The sequence below is a fragment of the Oncorhynchus keta genome, chromosome 25 (assembly GCF_023373465.1).
Source record: "Oncorhynchus keta strain PuntledgeMale-10-30-2019 chromosome 25, Oket_V2, whole genome shotgun sequence".
Taxonomy (NCBI): Eukaryota; Metazoa; Chordata; class Actinopteri; order Salmoniformes; family Salmonidae; genus Oncorhynchus; species Oncorhynchus keta.
Genome location: NC_068445.1, coordinates 43,612,371 through 43,626,339, shown reverse-complemented (window position 1 = coordinate 43,626,339; position 13,969 = coordinate 43,612,371). Strand labels below are relative to the sequence as shown.

At 43.8% G+C, this 13,969-nt stretch overlaps 1 protein-coding gene across 1 annotated transcript in view; it reads left to right on the top strand.

The window, feature by feature from the left end:
* The first annotated feature begins 7,088 nt into the window (after positions 1-7,088).
* Positions 7,089-13,969, top strand: part of LOC118381972 (bifunctional methylenetetrahydrofolate dehydrogenase/cyclohydrolase 2, mitochondrial-like) — a 23,834-nt gene continuing 16,953 nt past the window's right edge. Inside the window, exons 1-2 of the mRNA XM_052479705.1 lie at positions 7,089-7,904; positions 8,590-8,774. Of these exons, the coding sequence (XP_052335665.1) occupies positions 7,768-7,904; positions 8,590-8,774 (322 nt within the window). The 5' untranslated portion in view covers positions 7,089-7,767. The remainder of the gene's footprint in view (positions 7,905-8,589; positions 8,775-13,969) is intronic.

The following is a 13,969-nucleotide window of genomic DNA, read 5'->3' as shown; positions in this document are numbered from 1 at the left end:
GAAATACGCTAGACAAGGTGGGATCTTTTTGTGTGGGTAAAATTAATTATATGAGAAATTTCGGTGTAACAATCACATCGAATTAAACTTGGAGGTTATACGATGGACATGTGTGGTCCTCCCGCTACAAATGAAGTGTGTGTGTGTTTAGTGAGTCCTCCAGATCAGAGGCAGTAGAGATGACCGGGGAGGAATGTTCTCTTGATAAGTGTGTGACTTAGACAACTTTACCTGTCCTGCTAAGCATTCAAAATGTAACGAGTACTTTTGGGTGTCAGGAGAAAATGTAGGGAGGAAAACCGACATACTTTTCTTTAGGAATGTAGTGAAGTAAAAGTTATCAAACATATAAAAAGTACAGATACCCCCAAAAACTACTTAAGTAATACTTTAAAGTATTTTTAAAAGTACTTTATACCAGTGGCTATATGTGCGCTCTAGCCAACAGCGAGTGTCACAGCTAGCAATGAGGAATCGGCCCAGAGCGTCCCTCTTCCTGAAGGCCGGAACTGAATGAATCGGCACGAAATCGGGTGTTGGACTCGGCCCGGAATCAAAATGAATGACAAAATGACCCGATTTAGTCATTTTAAATATTACCATTTTAAAAAATTGTACCCATCCACAAAAAAAAACATTTTATCTCTGGGGGAACCCCATACACCTGGTGACCGTGCATGCACCTAGCCCGCCACAGGAGTCGCTACAACGTAATGGGACAAGGACATCCCGGCTGGCCCAACCCTCCCGTAAATCGGACGATACTGGGTCAATTGTGCGTTGCCTCATGGGTCTCCCGGTCGCCTCATGGGTCTCAGGCTGGCACTTGTCTTAAACCAGCATCTGTAGAAACGCAGTTTGTACTGTGATGTAGTGTCTTAGACAGCTGCACCACTTAAGAGGCCCCATCCAATAAGGTTTTAAAGCTGATCAATTGCCTTGCACAAGGTATCAAGGTAAAAACTATGTAGCATTTGAATAAATGTCATAGGCAAAAATATTTCTCTGCTTTTTAACAAACTTTGCAGCCTAAAATATTTCGATGACCTTTGAAATATTTTGCAGGTGTTTTAAATATTTTGCAGTTTTCTTATAAACTTCACAGCCTGAAATATTTCTCTGGTCGAAATATTGAGCTGACCTTTGAAATATTTGATTCCTTTTAACAAACTTCACAGCCTATTATTTTGAGAGCTCGTTTCCCCTTAGGGCCACTGTAAAGTATAGTGTAGAGAATCACTGTACCATCTAAACCGCAGTGAAATGACTTTTCCATAACCAAAAATATTTTATTTTGAGCTGTTTGAAGCCGGAAGCATAGAAGTAGTGCAAATAGAATATATCTACTGCTTCTTAGACTACTTTTCAATGTGAATGGCATATCTATAACACACATTTCTAGGTGTTCCTAATGTTTTGTACACTCTATGTATACAAGTCAACTAATATTTATTTTCTACTTTTTGGGTGGAATTTGGTAGATTTATGGAAATTTCAACACACAGGTGTATAATCATTTTTTGACAGATTGCCATTGAGTTGCTATAATAATGTGTATATGCCTAGAATAAACAATTACTGTAGCATAATATTGTTAAATTGTCAAAAGTTTTTCGGTTTATGACAGCTGCTCTCACAGTAACACACAGTCTGGAAGCATTATCTATGGAACACACAACTGCACACACCTACCTCCCTGCCAGGTACAAAGCTCGATTTGGCCTCCGCAATTGCACCACACCCTCTGTATGGAGCTTCTGGATCCCGTTGCTAGAGCAAGCATACATTCATTATATGTTACCTTATAAATGCATTGTATGCGGTTGGCAATACAATCGTATTCTCAGTGGACCGGTTGTGCATAAACAATCTCCATTCAGGCTGCAAGGCCTCAATTTCCTCCTGTAACAAGTTATGATTATTTTTACGTGGGGAATATGCATACTTTCTTTATGAAACACCATTTTCCAACACCATGCTAAAGTGGCAAATGCCAAGTAATGCTAGTCCCAGATGTTGCATATCACGTTCAGGTTGGAGCAGTCTGTTTATGCATTGAACACGCCTAATAGCGTCATTGTGCAAAATGGTATTGTAATGAAACAGGCACGGAGAGGCTTTTTTTTTACCGAGCTCCGTACCAAACTTCAGAAAGATTGTGAAAAAAACCCAAGTTTACAGTCATTTCTATTTTTATTTGTTCAAGATATAAGACTTTTCCTGTTACTGGAATAATGATTGGATCATTTATTTCAGCATGTCCAGGCAAATTCGTGACAAAAAAAAGAAAGGAAGAAGTTAGCCGTTCTATTGCTAATCAACAAGAGAGAAACGTGCTCATAGACAACTGCCTTAACTACGCTTGGCCTACGGATAATATCATGCTTTCGAATGCTGTTGACGATGACGAATTCCCCTCTTTACAGGTTACCTCGTGCAAACCTCCACCCTCCAAAAACCCCAACATGAACTCTGACATCGTGGCCACCCTCTCAAGACCAAGGGGTATCATCATCCTCTTCACTGCCAGATTCCACAGGGATGCTGTCTGGAAAGCTGCTCGGAAGAACGCCTTCCTCCAGAGCCGTGGTGTGCGTTTCGCCGAGCATCTCAGCCCGGAGGACATAGACAGAAGGAGGAACAAGTTGTGGCCAACGATCAAGAAAGAACGAAATGAGGGGAAGGTGGCTTACTTCGTAGGAGGACGAGGCTTCATCAACGGTTCAGAAATCCATATTTCTCCCTAAAATCTCACCAGAAGGGACATGTTAATGGTTTCAGCCATGGTATTCTCATTTTCCTTATGTGGTTTACCTAACAAGCATCAGGGGACTATTTTTCAGGAATAAGGTACTTCAATTTATTCGTTTGTTCTTGTATGACCAGAAGTCCTATTTTGTTTACAAACTTACGAAGAAGACTGAAATCTGAATTTATGTTTTATGTATGCAGTAACTAAGATACTGTTTTAAAGGGCATACAGGTCTGCCCTGACTTTACACGGTTATTGTTCTATTTAGTTATTAATACTTATTTCCAAACAAAGGTCTTAGGAACATTTATATGTAAAACATGTTTTATGTAATTATTTTCTGATCAGTTTTCATATGCACTTAAAATAGTAGGTACCTTTTTATTTTAATTATTCATTTGTATTTAATTTCTCAGAATAGTTCCTGATTCCACTAAAGAGGGTTTTTAGTCTCTCTTACTAGGAGAACCCTTGGTTTGGTCTTGAACATCTTTTTCAGTTGAGTTGAATTTCAAAGCCGGATAATGTCTAGCTCAGTTTATGGAATAAGCTATTTTCACTTTAAATTGACTTAAATGGTGCAGATCTCGGTTCCTTATCGTTTACGTTCACTGCTCCTACGTCTTTGACTCTTCCTACTACAGTTGATACTTTTATAATCTTTGTTGTTTTGCCTTTGTCTATAGTTTCTCTTAATGCTAGGGGGGGTTACGAAACAGTGTGAAGCGCAAGGCCTTATTTTTATTTGCTAAACAATTTCAAACAGATTTTTGCTTTCTTCAAGAGCATCATTCAATTTCGGCTGATGCCAACTTCTAGAGGTCACAGTGGGGCAACGATATTTGGCCCATGGATCTAAACGCTCCGCTGGTGTCACTACAATGAACAATATCTTTGGTGGTAATATTCTACACTCGGAATGTGACCTCTTTGGTCACTTTATTTGCCTTGTGATCAGTTACAATGACATTACGCTCATTACTGTCAACTTCTATGGGTTCAACACCAAACATGAGAATGATGAGTTACAATGACATTACACTCATTACTGTCAACTTCTACGGGTACAACACCAAACATGAGAATGATGAGTTACAATGACATTACTGTCAACTTCTATGGGTACAACACCAAACATGAGAATGATGAACTGCTTGAATCTATAGAGAAACATATACTTCATTGGTTATCTAAATTTCCCAATTCGTTATTATTGATAGGAGGGGACTTTAACATCACTATAGATAATTCAACTGATAGATGGCCCCCAGGTAGGCCAACCAATCAGAGTTTGGGTTTAATACTTTTTATGGAAAAGTTTGATCTTACTGATATATGGAGAGAGAGGTTTCCGACCGACAGATCATTCACTTGAAGTAACAAAACAGGTTCAAGACAATCCAGAATAGATGTTTGGCTTATATCCAAATGTATTGATGCATTGTGTGTTACTACAAATATTTCTACTATTCCCCTCACAGACCATAGGGCCATTTACATTGATATCAAAATATTTACCCCTGATACTAACCTTGGTAGAGCATCCCACTGGAAGCTAAATATCTCATTATTAAATAATGATATATAGTTCAATTTGAGGTTAAAGATCTGCTCTCACACTTTTGGGAAAGGGCTTGTGAAGAAAAATATTATTGCAAGAACTGGGAGCTCTTTAAATTGGAGGTGTCTAAATATCTTAGAAAATATGGTAGTAATCAGAAGAGCTGAGGAGGAAAAGGTGATCATTAAGATAACTTCCCTTTCTCAGAGGTCCCCAGCCGACCTCTTGGGGGAAGGAGAAGATGGAACTAATTGAGTTACAAAATAAACTGGATAATATATATAAATTAAAAGCAGAAGGAGCCTTTATTAGATCTAGGAAAAAAATGGATTGAGGAGGGAGAACAGAATTCATCCTATTTCTTTAGACTTGAGAAATTTCACTCTAAAAATAACAACTATCCATAAATTAAACCATTGATGGTGTTATTGCAGATGAGCAAAAATTAATCGCTAAATACTGTAGCAATTTTTACAGAAAATTGTATAGTAGCTCTATGTACTGTCAGGAATCCACATATATGTTTTTTTTTATCTCACTGAATAATGTTCACTCTATCAGTGATATAGAATCTAAACAGTGTGATGAACCCATCAAAGTTGAAGAGATTATAGAGTCTATCAAACATCTAAAGAACAATAACTCACCAGGTGTTGATGGTTGAAGATATCCCTCTCGTGGTGTGGGGGTTGTGCTTTGGCAAATATCCTTCCTGTTTGGCCCTGTCCGGGGGTATCATCGGTTGGGGCCACAGTGTCTCCTGACCCCTCCTGTCTCAGCCTCCAGTATTTATGCTGCAGTAGTTTATGTGTCGGGGGGGCTAGGGTCAGTTTGTTATGTCTGGAGTACTTCTCCTATCTTATCCGGTGTCCTGTGTGAATGTAAGTATGCTCTCTCTAATTCTCTCTTTCTTTCTCTCTCTCGGAGGACCTGAGCCCTAGGACCATGCCTCAGGACTACCTGGCATGATGACTCCTTGCTGTCCCCAGTCCACCTGGCCGTGCTGCTGCTCCAGTTTCAACTGTTCTGCCTGTGATTATTACTATTTGACCATGCTGGTCATTTATGAACATTCGAACATCTTGGCCATGTTCTGTTATAATCTCCACCCGGCACAGCCAGAAGAGGACTGGCCACCCCACATAGCCTGGTTCCTCTCTAGGTTTCTTCCTAGGTTTTGGCCTTTCTAGGGAGTTTTTCCTAGCCACCGTGCTTCTACACCTGCATTGCTTGCTGTTTGGGGTTTTAGGCTGGGTTTCTGTACAGCACTTTGAGATATCAGCTGATGTACGAAGGGCTTTATAAATACATTTGATTTGATGGAATTACATCAGAATTTTACAAATTATTTTATGAACTGGTAGCTCCTTTCCTATTTGAAGTCTATTTTTAGAGAGTTTTAAAAACAATGTTCTCCCTCCTACAATGAGTCAGGGGTTAATAACACTGATACCCATAAGCCTAAAAATTAAGTGCTGCTCATCGATAACTGGCGTCCAATTTGTCTTCTTAATAATGACTATAAGATTAGCCTTACTACTTGCAAAAATAATTAAAGAAGTCCTGGATGCAGTCATTGATGAAACACAGTCTGGCTTCATGAGAAACAGACATATTTCTAATAATGTCAGACTAGTATTAGACGTACTTGACTACTCAGACCTAATAACTGAGGATAGATTCATATTATCTTTTAGATTTTAATAAAGCATTTGACACAGTAGAGCATCAGTTCCTCTACCACTCCCTTGAGAGACTTGGCTTTGGGGATTTGTTCTGTACGGCTATTAAGACTCTATGCAAATGGAAAACAGCTCTATCAAATTGAAATATGGCACCTCACCTAGATTTGAGTTAAAGAGAGGAATTAGGCAAGGTTGTCCTATCTCTCCGTACCTGTTTTTATTAAATCACCCAACTTCTTACAAATTCATTAAATAATAGTCCTGTACAAGGTATTTCCATTGCGGGTAAAGAGATTATTATAAGCCAGCTGGCTGATGATACTACACTTTCTCTGAAAGACGCTAACCAAATTCCCATATCGATCAATGTGATTACAATCCTTTTCCAAAGCGTCTGGTCTATATCTTAACATTAATAAATGTGAACTCATGGCTGTCAAAGATTGTGTGACACCTTCATATTACGGTAAAATAAGAACTTACATATTTAGGCATAACCATTACAAAGGATCAGAAGCCTAGAGGCTTACTACATTTTAATCCTCTTATTAAAAATACCCAGAAGAAGCTAAATCAATGGCTACAGAGGGACTTATCTAAAAGGTAGAGAGAGTCCTAATAACCAAGGCTGACGGTATCTCTAGACTAACATACGGCACTCTATCTTTAGATCTTGACAGTAAAATATGCTGATAGAGATAGACCAGATGCTTTTCAACTTTCTGTGGAGAAACCGTACCCATTACATTAGGAAAACTGTTGTAATGAACACTTATGAGAATGGTGGACTGAATTTTCTGGACATTACTACTTTATTACACACAAAAAAAAACAGGCACGTAGCCCGAAGTCCAGCGCGCTGTCGACTGCCATAAAAGCACGCTGGAGCGCCTGAGTCGATATCCGCACCCTATAAACCCAGGGTCTTAACACTATGCTGCATCATCTAGATATGTGTGCACAAAAAAAGAAGTTCAACAGTCACCTTCTGCTTCCCTTTCTGTCAAGCCATCTAATGCCCGATGTCCACCAGCTGCATAGGAGTTTTGTTTTACCGGATGTCTAGTCCGCATTTCTGTACATGGCACACGTGCTTCGCTTTCCAACTAGCTCAAAGCTAGCTAGTTGCAGTGTGCGCACTTCTGCGTGTACCACCAGCATGGTAAAGCAACCGAACGGTTGAACATGTTGAACACGTGTAGGCACAGAACTGCTCCATTGACAATGAATGACTTCCACCCGAAAGCGAAGACGTGAGCCATAGGTATACACTTTGATGGATAAATTGGATTTATTCAACATGTGCACCACACAGAACCAACCCACTGCAACTGCATCTGCCAATGCTGAAAGGCAAACGCAGCGTGAATGTATCTCTGGTGTACCAAAACGCAAGGATGATGTGTAGGTTTGATCGAGGCTGGCTGAATGCACAACGCAACATTAGGAAGTAGCATTAGCCAGTAGAATGTGGTTAAAAAACCCATTTAATAAAGAAAGTATGCATATTTTACACGTCGTCGTCGTCCCCCCGCCTTCTCGCCATTAAATATTGTTAAGGGGAACATCTACGCATTTGTAGCGTGAATGGAGAATGTTTTCGGTGTGAACCGGTTCACGGGGATACAAGTTGATTGCCCGCTGCATACAATGCAATTGGACAGTACAATGAAACTATCAATACCAAATATCGCCATCTGCAGGCCGTTGGGCAACCCCCTATCCACAGTCACACACACACACACACACACAGCGGCGGGGCGGGCAACATGGCGGCCTCTATCTCCCCGCTACGCTCCTCCTACAGGATTTGTAACAGTCTGTCCTTCCACCACTACCGAGCCAAACTACGGATGCACAGAAAGTGCGAGAGCCAGAGAAGACATCTCCATGCGTCAGTCACCAGGTAAGAAGCCAGAAACATGTGAGGGAGACAGAGAGGAGGGATGCTCCATACTGCTGCTAGCTGATACCGGTGAAGGGGTGACCTGTTCGTCACCTGTCAGTCGGTGAGATTGACAGCTAGCTGCATCGTGCAGTGTACTGTAGCAAGGGCACGTGCTGGCTAGCTGGCGGAAAATAACGGCTGACAGATAAGATGATAGCTAGTTACTGTTAACAAACGCGTCGAACTTGCATTGCATTAATTTCTGCATTATCTCTCTTGAGGGGAGGCTATGAGGTTGAGCTAGATAGCTAGTTAGTTATCCCGGCTCAGTTCAACAAGGTTGCAATAGGCCTGACAATGCGCATTAGGTGCCAAAGATAACTCCTGTCACGAGCACCTGTCAGATCAATTTGAGATGACACACTATGTTGTTTTTATCCACTGTCACTTAAGACTAGCTAGTCCAGTTTTTGAAACCCTTACACTTCTCAAATGATACGGAGAGTGCTTTTGATCATATCAGACGGCAAATAGATGGGATTTAATTATAGCAAGTTTATAATAGCTCCACACCTCAAAGCCACCTTGTCCCTGCAGCGTTCTAGTCATCTCATGTAATGGTGTAATATTCAGCCAGCCTACAAAACGTGTTTGTGTGTGTGCGTGCGTGTGCGTGCTTGCGTGTGTGTGTGTGTGTGTGCAGGCATGCTGCAGTGGTGGTGTCAGGGACAGAGATGGCTCGTCAGATTCACAGAGAGATTCAGAGGGAGGTGGAGGAGCTGGTCACTGGCGGCAACATGAGACCCCACCTGGGTGTGGTGTTGGTTGGGGACGACCCGGCTAGTCGCACCTACGTCAGGAACAAGACCAGAGCTGCTAGTATACTGGGTAGGATGGGTACACACACACACACACACACACACACACACACACACACACACACACACACACACACACACACACACACAAAGCTCGAGGAAAAGCTGTCCGTCGAAACACTGAACGAGTGTCTGTTTTTTGTATGCGGATGGAATTGTATTGAAATCTGAAACTGAAGATGAGCTTCAGTAAATGTTAAATATTGTTTTTAACTGGTGTGAACGATTAAAAACTGAATTTCAGTTTCAGACAACTAAGTTAGTTCACTATAGGAACTCAGCAGGGCCTTCCGCTATAGGAACTCAGCAGGGCCTTCCGCTATAGGAACTCAGCAGGGCCTTCCACTATAGGAACTCAGCAGGGCCTTCCACTATAGGAACTCAGCAGGGCCTTTCACTATAGGAACTCAGCAGGGCCTTCCGCTATAGGAACTCAGCAGGGCCTTTCACTATAGGAACTCAGCAGGGCCTTCCGCTATAGGAACTCAGCAGGGCCTTCCGCTATAGGAACTCAGCAGGGCCTTTCACTATAGGAACTCAGCAGGGCCTTAGGAACTCCGCTATAGGAACTCAGCAGGGCCTTTCACTATAGGAACTCAGCAGGGCCTTCCAGGGCTATAGGAACTCAGCAGGGCCTTAGGAACTCAGGGCCTTCACAGGAACTCAGCAGGGCCTTTCACTATAGGAACTCTATAGGAAACAGGGCCTTTCAGCAGGGCTATAGGAAGCAGGGCCTTCCGCTATAGGAACTCAGCAGGAACTCAGCCTTTCACTATAGGAACTCAGCAGGGCCTTTCACTATAGGAACTCAGCAGGGCCTTTCAGGGCCTTTCACTAGGAATCAGCAGGGCCTCAGCAGGGCCTTTCACTAGGAATAGGAACTCAGCAGGGCCTTTCACTATAGGAACTCAGCAGGGCCTCACTATAGGAACTCAGCAGGGCCTTTCACTATAGGAACTCAGCAGGGCCTTTCACTAGGAACTCAGCAGGGCCTATAGGAACTCAGCAGGGCCTTTCACTATAGGAACTCAGCAGGGCCTTTCACTATAGGAACTCAACAGGGCCTTTCGCTATAGCAGGGCCTTCCGCTATAGGAACTCAGCAGGGCCTTTCACTATAGGAACTCAACAGGACCTTTCCCTATAGGAACTCAGCAGGGCCTTTCACTATAGGAACTCAGCAGGGCCTTTCACTATAGGAACTCAGCAGGGCCTTTCGCTATAGGAACTCAGCAGGGCCTTCCGCAGGGCCTTTCGCTACAGGAACTCAACAGGGCCTTCCGCTATAGGAACTCAGCAGGGCCTTCCACTATAGGAACTCAACAGGGCCTTTTGCTATAGCAGGGCCTTCCGCTATAGGAACTCAACAGGGCCTTTCACTATAGCAGGGCCTTTCACTATAGGAACTCAGCAGGGCCTTCCACTATAGGAACTCAGCAGGGCCTTTCACTATAGGAACTCAGCAGGGCCTTTCACTATAGGAACTCAGCAGGGCCTTTCACTATAGGAACTCAGCAGGGCCTTTCACTATAGGAACTCAGCAGGGCCTTCCACTATAGGAACTCAGCAGGGCCTTCCGCTATAGGAACTCAGCAGGGCCTTTCGCTATAGGAACTCAGCAGGGCCTTCCGCTATAGGAACTCAGCAGGGCCTTTCACTATAGGAACTCAGCAGGGCCTTTCACTATAGGAACTCAGCAGGGCCTTTCACTATAGGAACTCAGCAGGGCTATAGGAACTCAGCAGGGCCTTCCGCTATAGGAACTCAGCAGGGCCTTTCACTATATGAACTCAGCAGGGCCTTCCGCTATAGGAACTCAGCAGGGCCTTCCGCTATAGGAACTCAGCAGGGCCTTCTATAGGAACTATAGGAACTCAGCAGGGCCTTTCACTATAGGAAGGGCCTTTCACTATAGGAACTCAGCAGGGCCTTTCACTATAGGAACTCAGCAGGGCCTTTCACTATAGGAACTCAGCAGGGCCTTTCACTATAGGAACTCAGCAGGGCCTTCCGCTATAGGAACTCAGCAGGGCCTTCCGCTATAGGAACTCAGCAGGGCCTTCCGCTATAGGAACTCAGCAGGGCCTTCCACTATAGGAACTCAGCAGGGCCTTCCACTATAGGAACTCAGCAGGGCCTTCCACTATAGGAACTCAGCAGGGCCTTTCACTATAGGAACTCAGCAGGGCCTTTCACTATATGAACTCAGCAGGGCCTTCCTCTATAGGAACTCAGCAGGGCCTTCCGCTATAGGAACTCAGCAGGGCCTTCCGCTATAGGAACTCAGCAGGGCCTTCCGCTATAGGAACTCAGCAGGGCCTTTCGCTATAGGAACTCAGCAGGGCCTTCCGCTATAGGAACTCAGCAGGGCCTTCCGCTATAGGAACTCAGCAGGGCCTTTCCCTATAGGAACTCAGCAGGGCCTTTCACTATAGGAACTCAGCAGGGCCTTTCACTATAGGAACTCAGCAGGGCCTTTCGCTATAGGAACTCAGCAGGGCCTTCCGCTATAGGAACTCAGCAGGGCCTTTCGCTATAGGAACTCAGCAGGGCCTTTCGTTATAGGAACTCAGCAGGGCCTTTCTCTATAGGAACTCAGCAGGGCCTTTCGCTATCGGAACTCAGCAGGGCCTTTCGCTATCGGAACTCAGCAGGGCCTTTCGCTACAGGAACTCAGCAGGGCCTTTCGCTACAGGAACTCAGCAGGTCGTGTAACACATTTCATTTTCTCCTGTTGTCTTGACATAATACATGTTGTCAGTACAAGTATCTGGGGTTGATTATTAATGCATTTTTTGATTACAATGTGTCTGTTCATAGCTAACCATGTGAATGGTGTCCTTGGTGACATGGTGTCCTTGGTGACATGGTGCCCTTGGTGACATGGTGCCCTTGGTGACATGGTGCCCTTGGTGACATGGTGCCCTTGGTGACATGGTGTCCTTGGTGACATGGTGCCCTTGGTGACATGGTGTCCTTGGTGACATGGTGCCCTTGGTGCCCTTGGTGACATGGTGCCCTTGGTGACATGGTGTTCTTGGTGACATGGTGTCCTTGGTGACATGGTGCCCTTGGTGACATGGTGCCCTTGGTGACATGGTGCCCTTGGTGACATGGTGCCCTTGGTGACATGGTGTCCTTGGTGACATGGTGTCCTTGGTGACATGGTGCCCTTGGTGACATGGTGTCCTTGGTGACATGGTGCCCTTGGTGCCCTTGGTGACATGGTGCCCTTGGTGACATGGTGTTCTTGGTGACATGGTGCTCTTGGTGTCCTTGGTGCCATTGGTGACAAGGTGTCCTTTGTGACATGGTGTCCTTGGTGACATGGTGCCCTTGGTGACATGGTGCCCTTGGTGACATGGTGCCCTTGGTGACATGGTGTCCTTGGTGACATGGTGCCCTTGGTGACATGGTGTCCTTGGTGACATGGTGTCCTTGGTGACATGGTGTCCTTGGTGACATGGTGCCCTTGGTGACATGGTGCCCTTGGTGACATGGTGTCCTTGGTGACATGGTGCCCTTGGTGATACCTACTGCCTCTATCAGTTCACTGATACCTACTGCCTTTACCAGTTCACTGATACCTACTGCCTTTACCAGTTCACTGATACCTACTGCCTTTATCAGTTCACTGATACCTACTGCCTTTATCAGTTCACTGATACCTACTGCCTTTATCAGTTAACTGAAACATACTGATACCTACTGCCTTTACCAGTTCACTGATACCTACTGCCTTTATCAGTTCACTGATACCTACTGATACCTACTGCCTTTACCAGTTCACTGATACCTACTGCCTTTATCAGTTCACTGATACCTACTGCCTTTATCAGTTCACTGATACCTACTGCCTTTATCAGTTCACTGATACCTACTGCCTTTACCAGTTCACTGATACCTACTGCCTTTATCAGTTCACTGATACCTACTGCCTTTATCAGTTCACTGATACTTACTGATACCTACTGCCTTTACCAGTTCACTGATACCGACTGCCTTTATCAGTTCACTGATACCTACTGCCTTTATCAGTTCACTGATACCTACTGCCTTTATCAGTTCACTGATACCTACTGCCTTTATCAGTTCACTGATACCTACTGCCTTTATCAGTTCACTGATACCTACTGCCTTTACCAGTTCACTGATACCTACTGCCTTTATCAGTTAACTGAAACATACTGAACCTACTGCCTTTATCAGTTCACTGATACCTACTGCCTTTATCAGTTCACTGATACCTACTGCCTTTATCAGTTCACTGATACCTACTGCCTTTACCAGTTCACTGATACCTACTGCCTTTATCAGTTCACTGATACCTACTGCCTTTATCAGTTCACTGATACCTACTGCCTTTATCAGTTCACTGATACCTACTGATACCTACTGCCTTTATAAGTTCACTGATACCTACTGATACCTACTGATACCTACTGCCTTTATCAGTTCACTGATACCTACTGATACCTACTGATACCTACTGCCTTTATCAGTTCACTGATACCTACTGATACCTACTGATACCTACTGCCTTTATCAGTTCACTGATACCTACTGATACCTACTGATACCTACTGATACCTACTGCCTTTATCAGTTCACTGATACCTACTGCCTTTATCAGTTCACTGATACCTACTGCCTTTACCAGTTCACTGATACCTACTGCCTTTACCAGTTCACTGATACCTACTGCCTTTATCAGTTCACTGATACCTACTGATACCTACTGCCTTTATCAGTTCACTGATACCTACTGCCTTTATCAGTTCACTGATACCTACTGCCTTTATCAGTTCACTGATACCTACTGATACCTACTGATACCTACTGCCTTTATCAGTTCACTGATACCTACTGCCTTTATCAGTTCACTGATACCTACTGCCTTTATCAGTTCACTGATACCTACTGATACCTACTGATACCTACTGCCTTTATCAGTTCACTGATACCTACTGCCTTTACCAGTTCACTGATACCTACTGCCTTTACAGTTCACTGATACCTACTGCCTTTACCAGTTCACTGATACCTACTGCCTTTATCAGTTCACTGATACCTACTGCCTTTACCAGTTCACTGATACCTACTGCCTTTATCAGTTCACTGATACCTACTGCCTTTACCAGTTCACTGATACCTACTGCCTTTACCAGTTCACTGATACCTACTGCCTTTACCAGTTCACTGATAC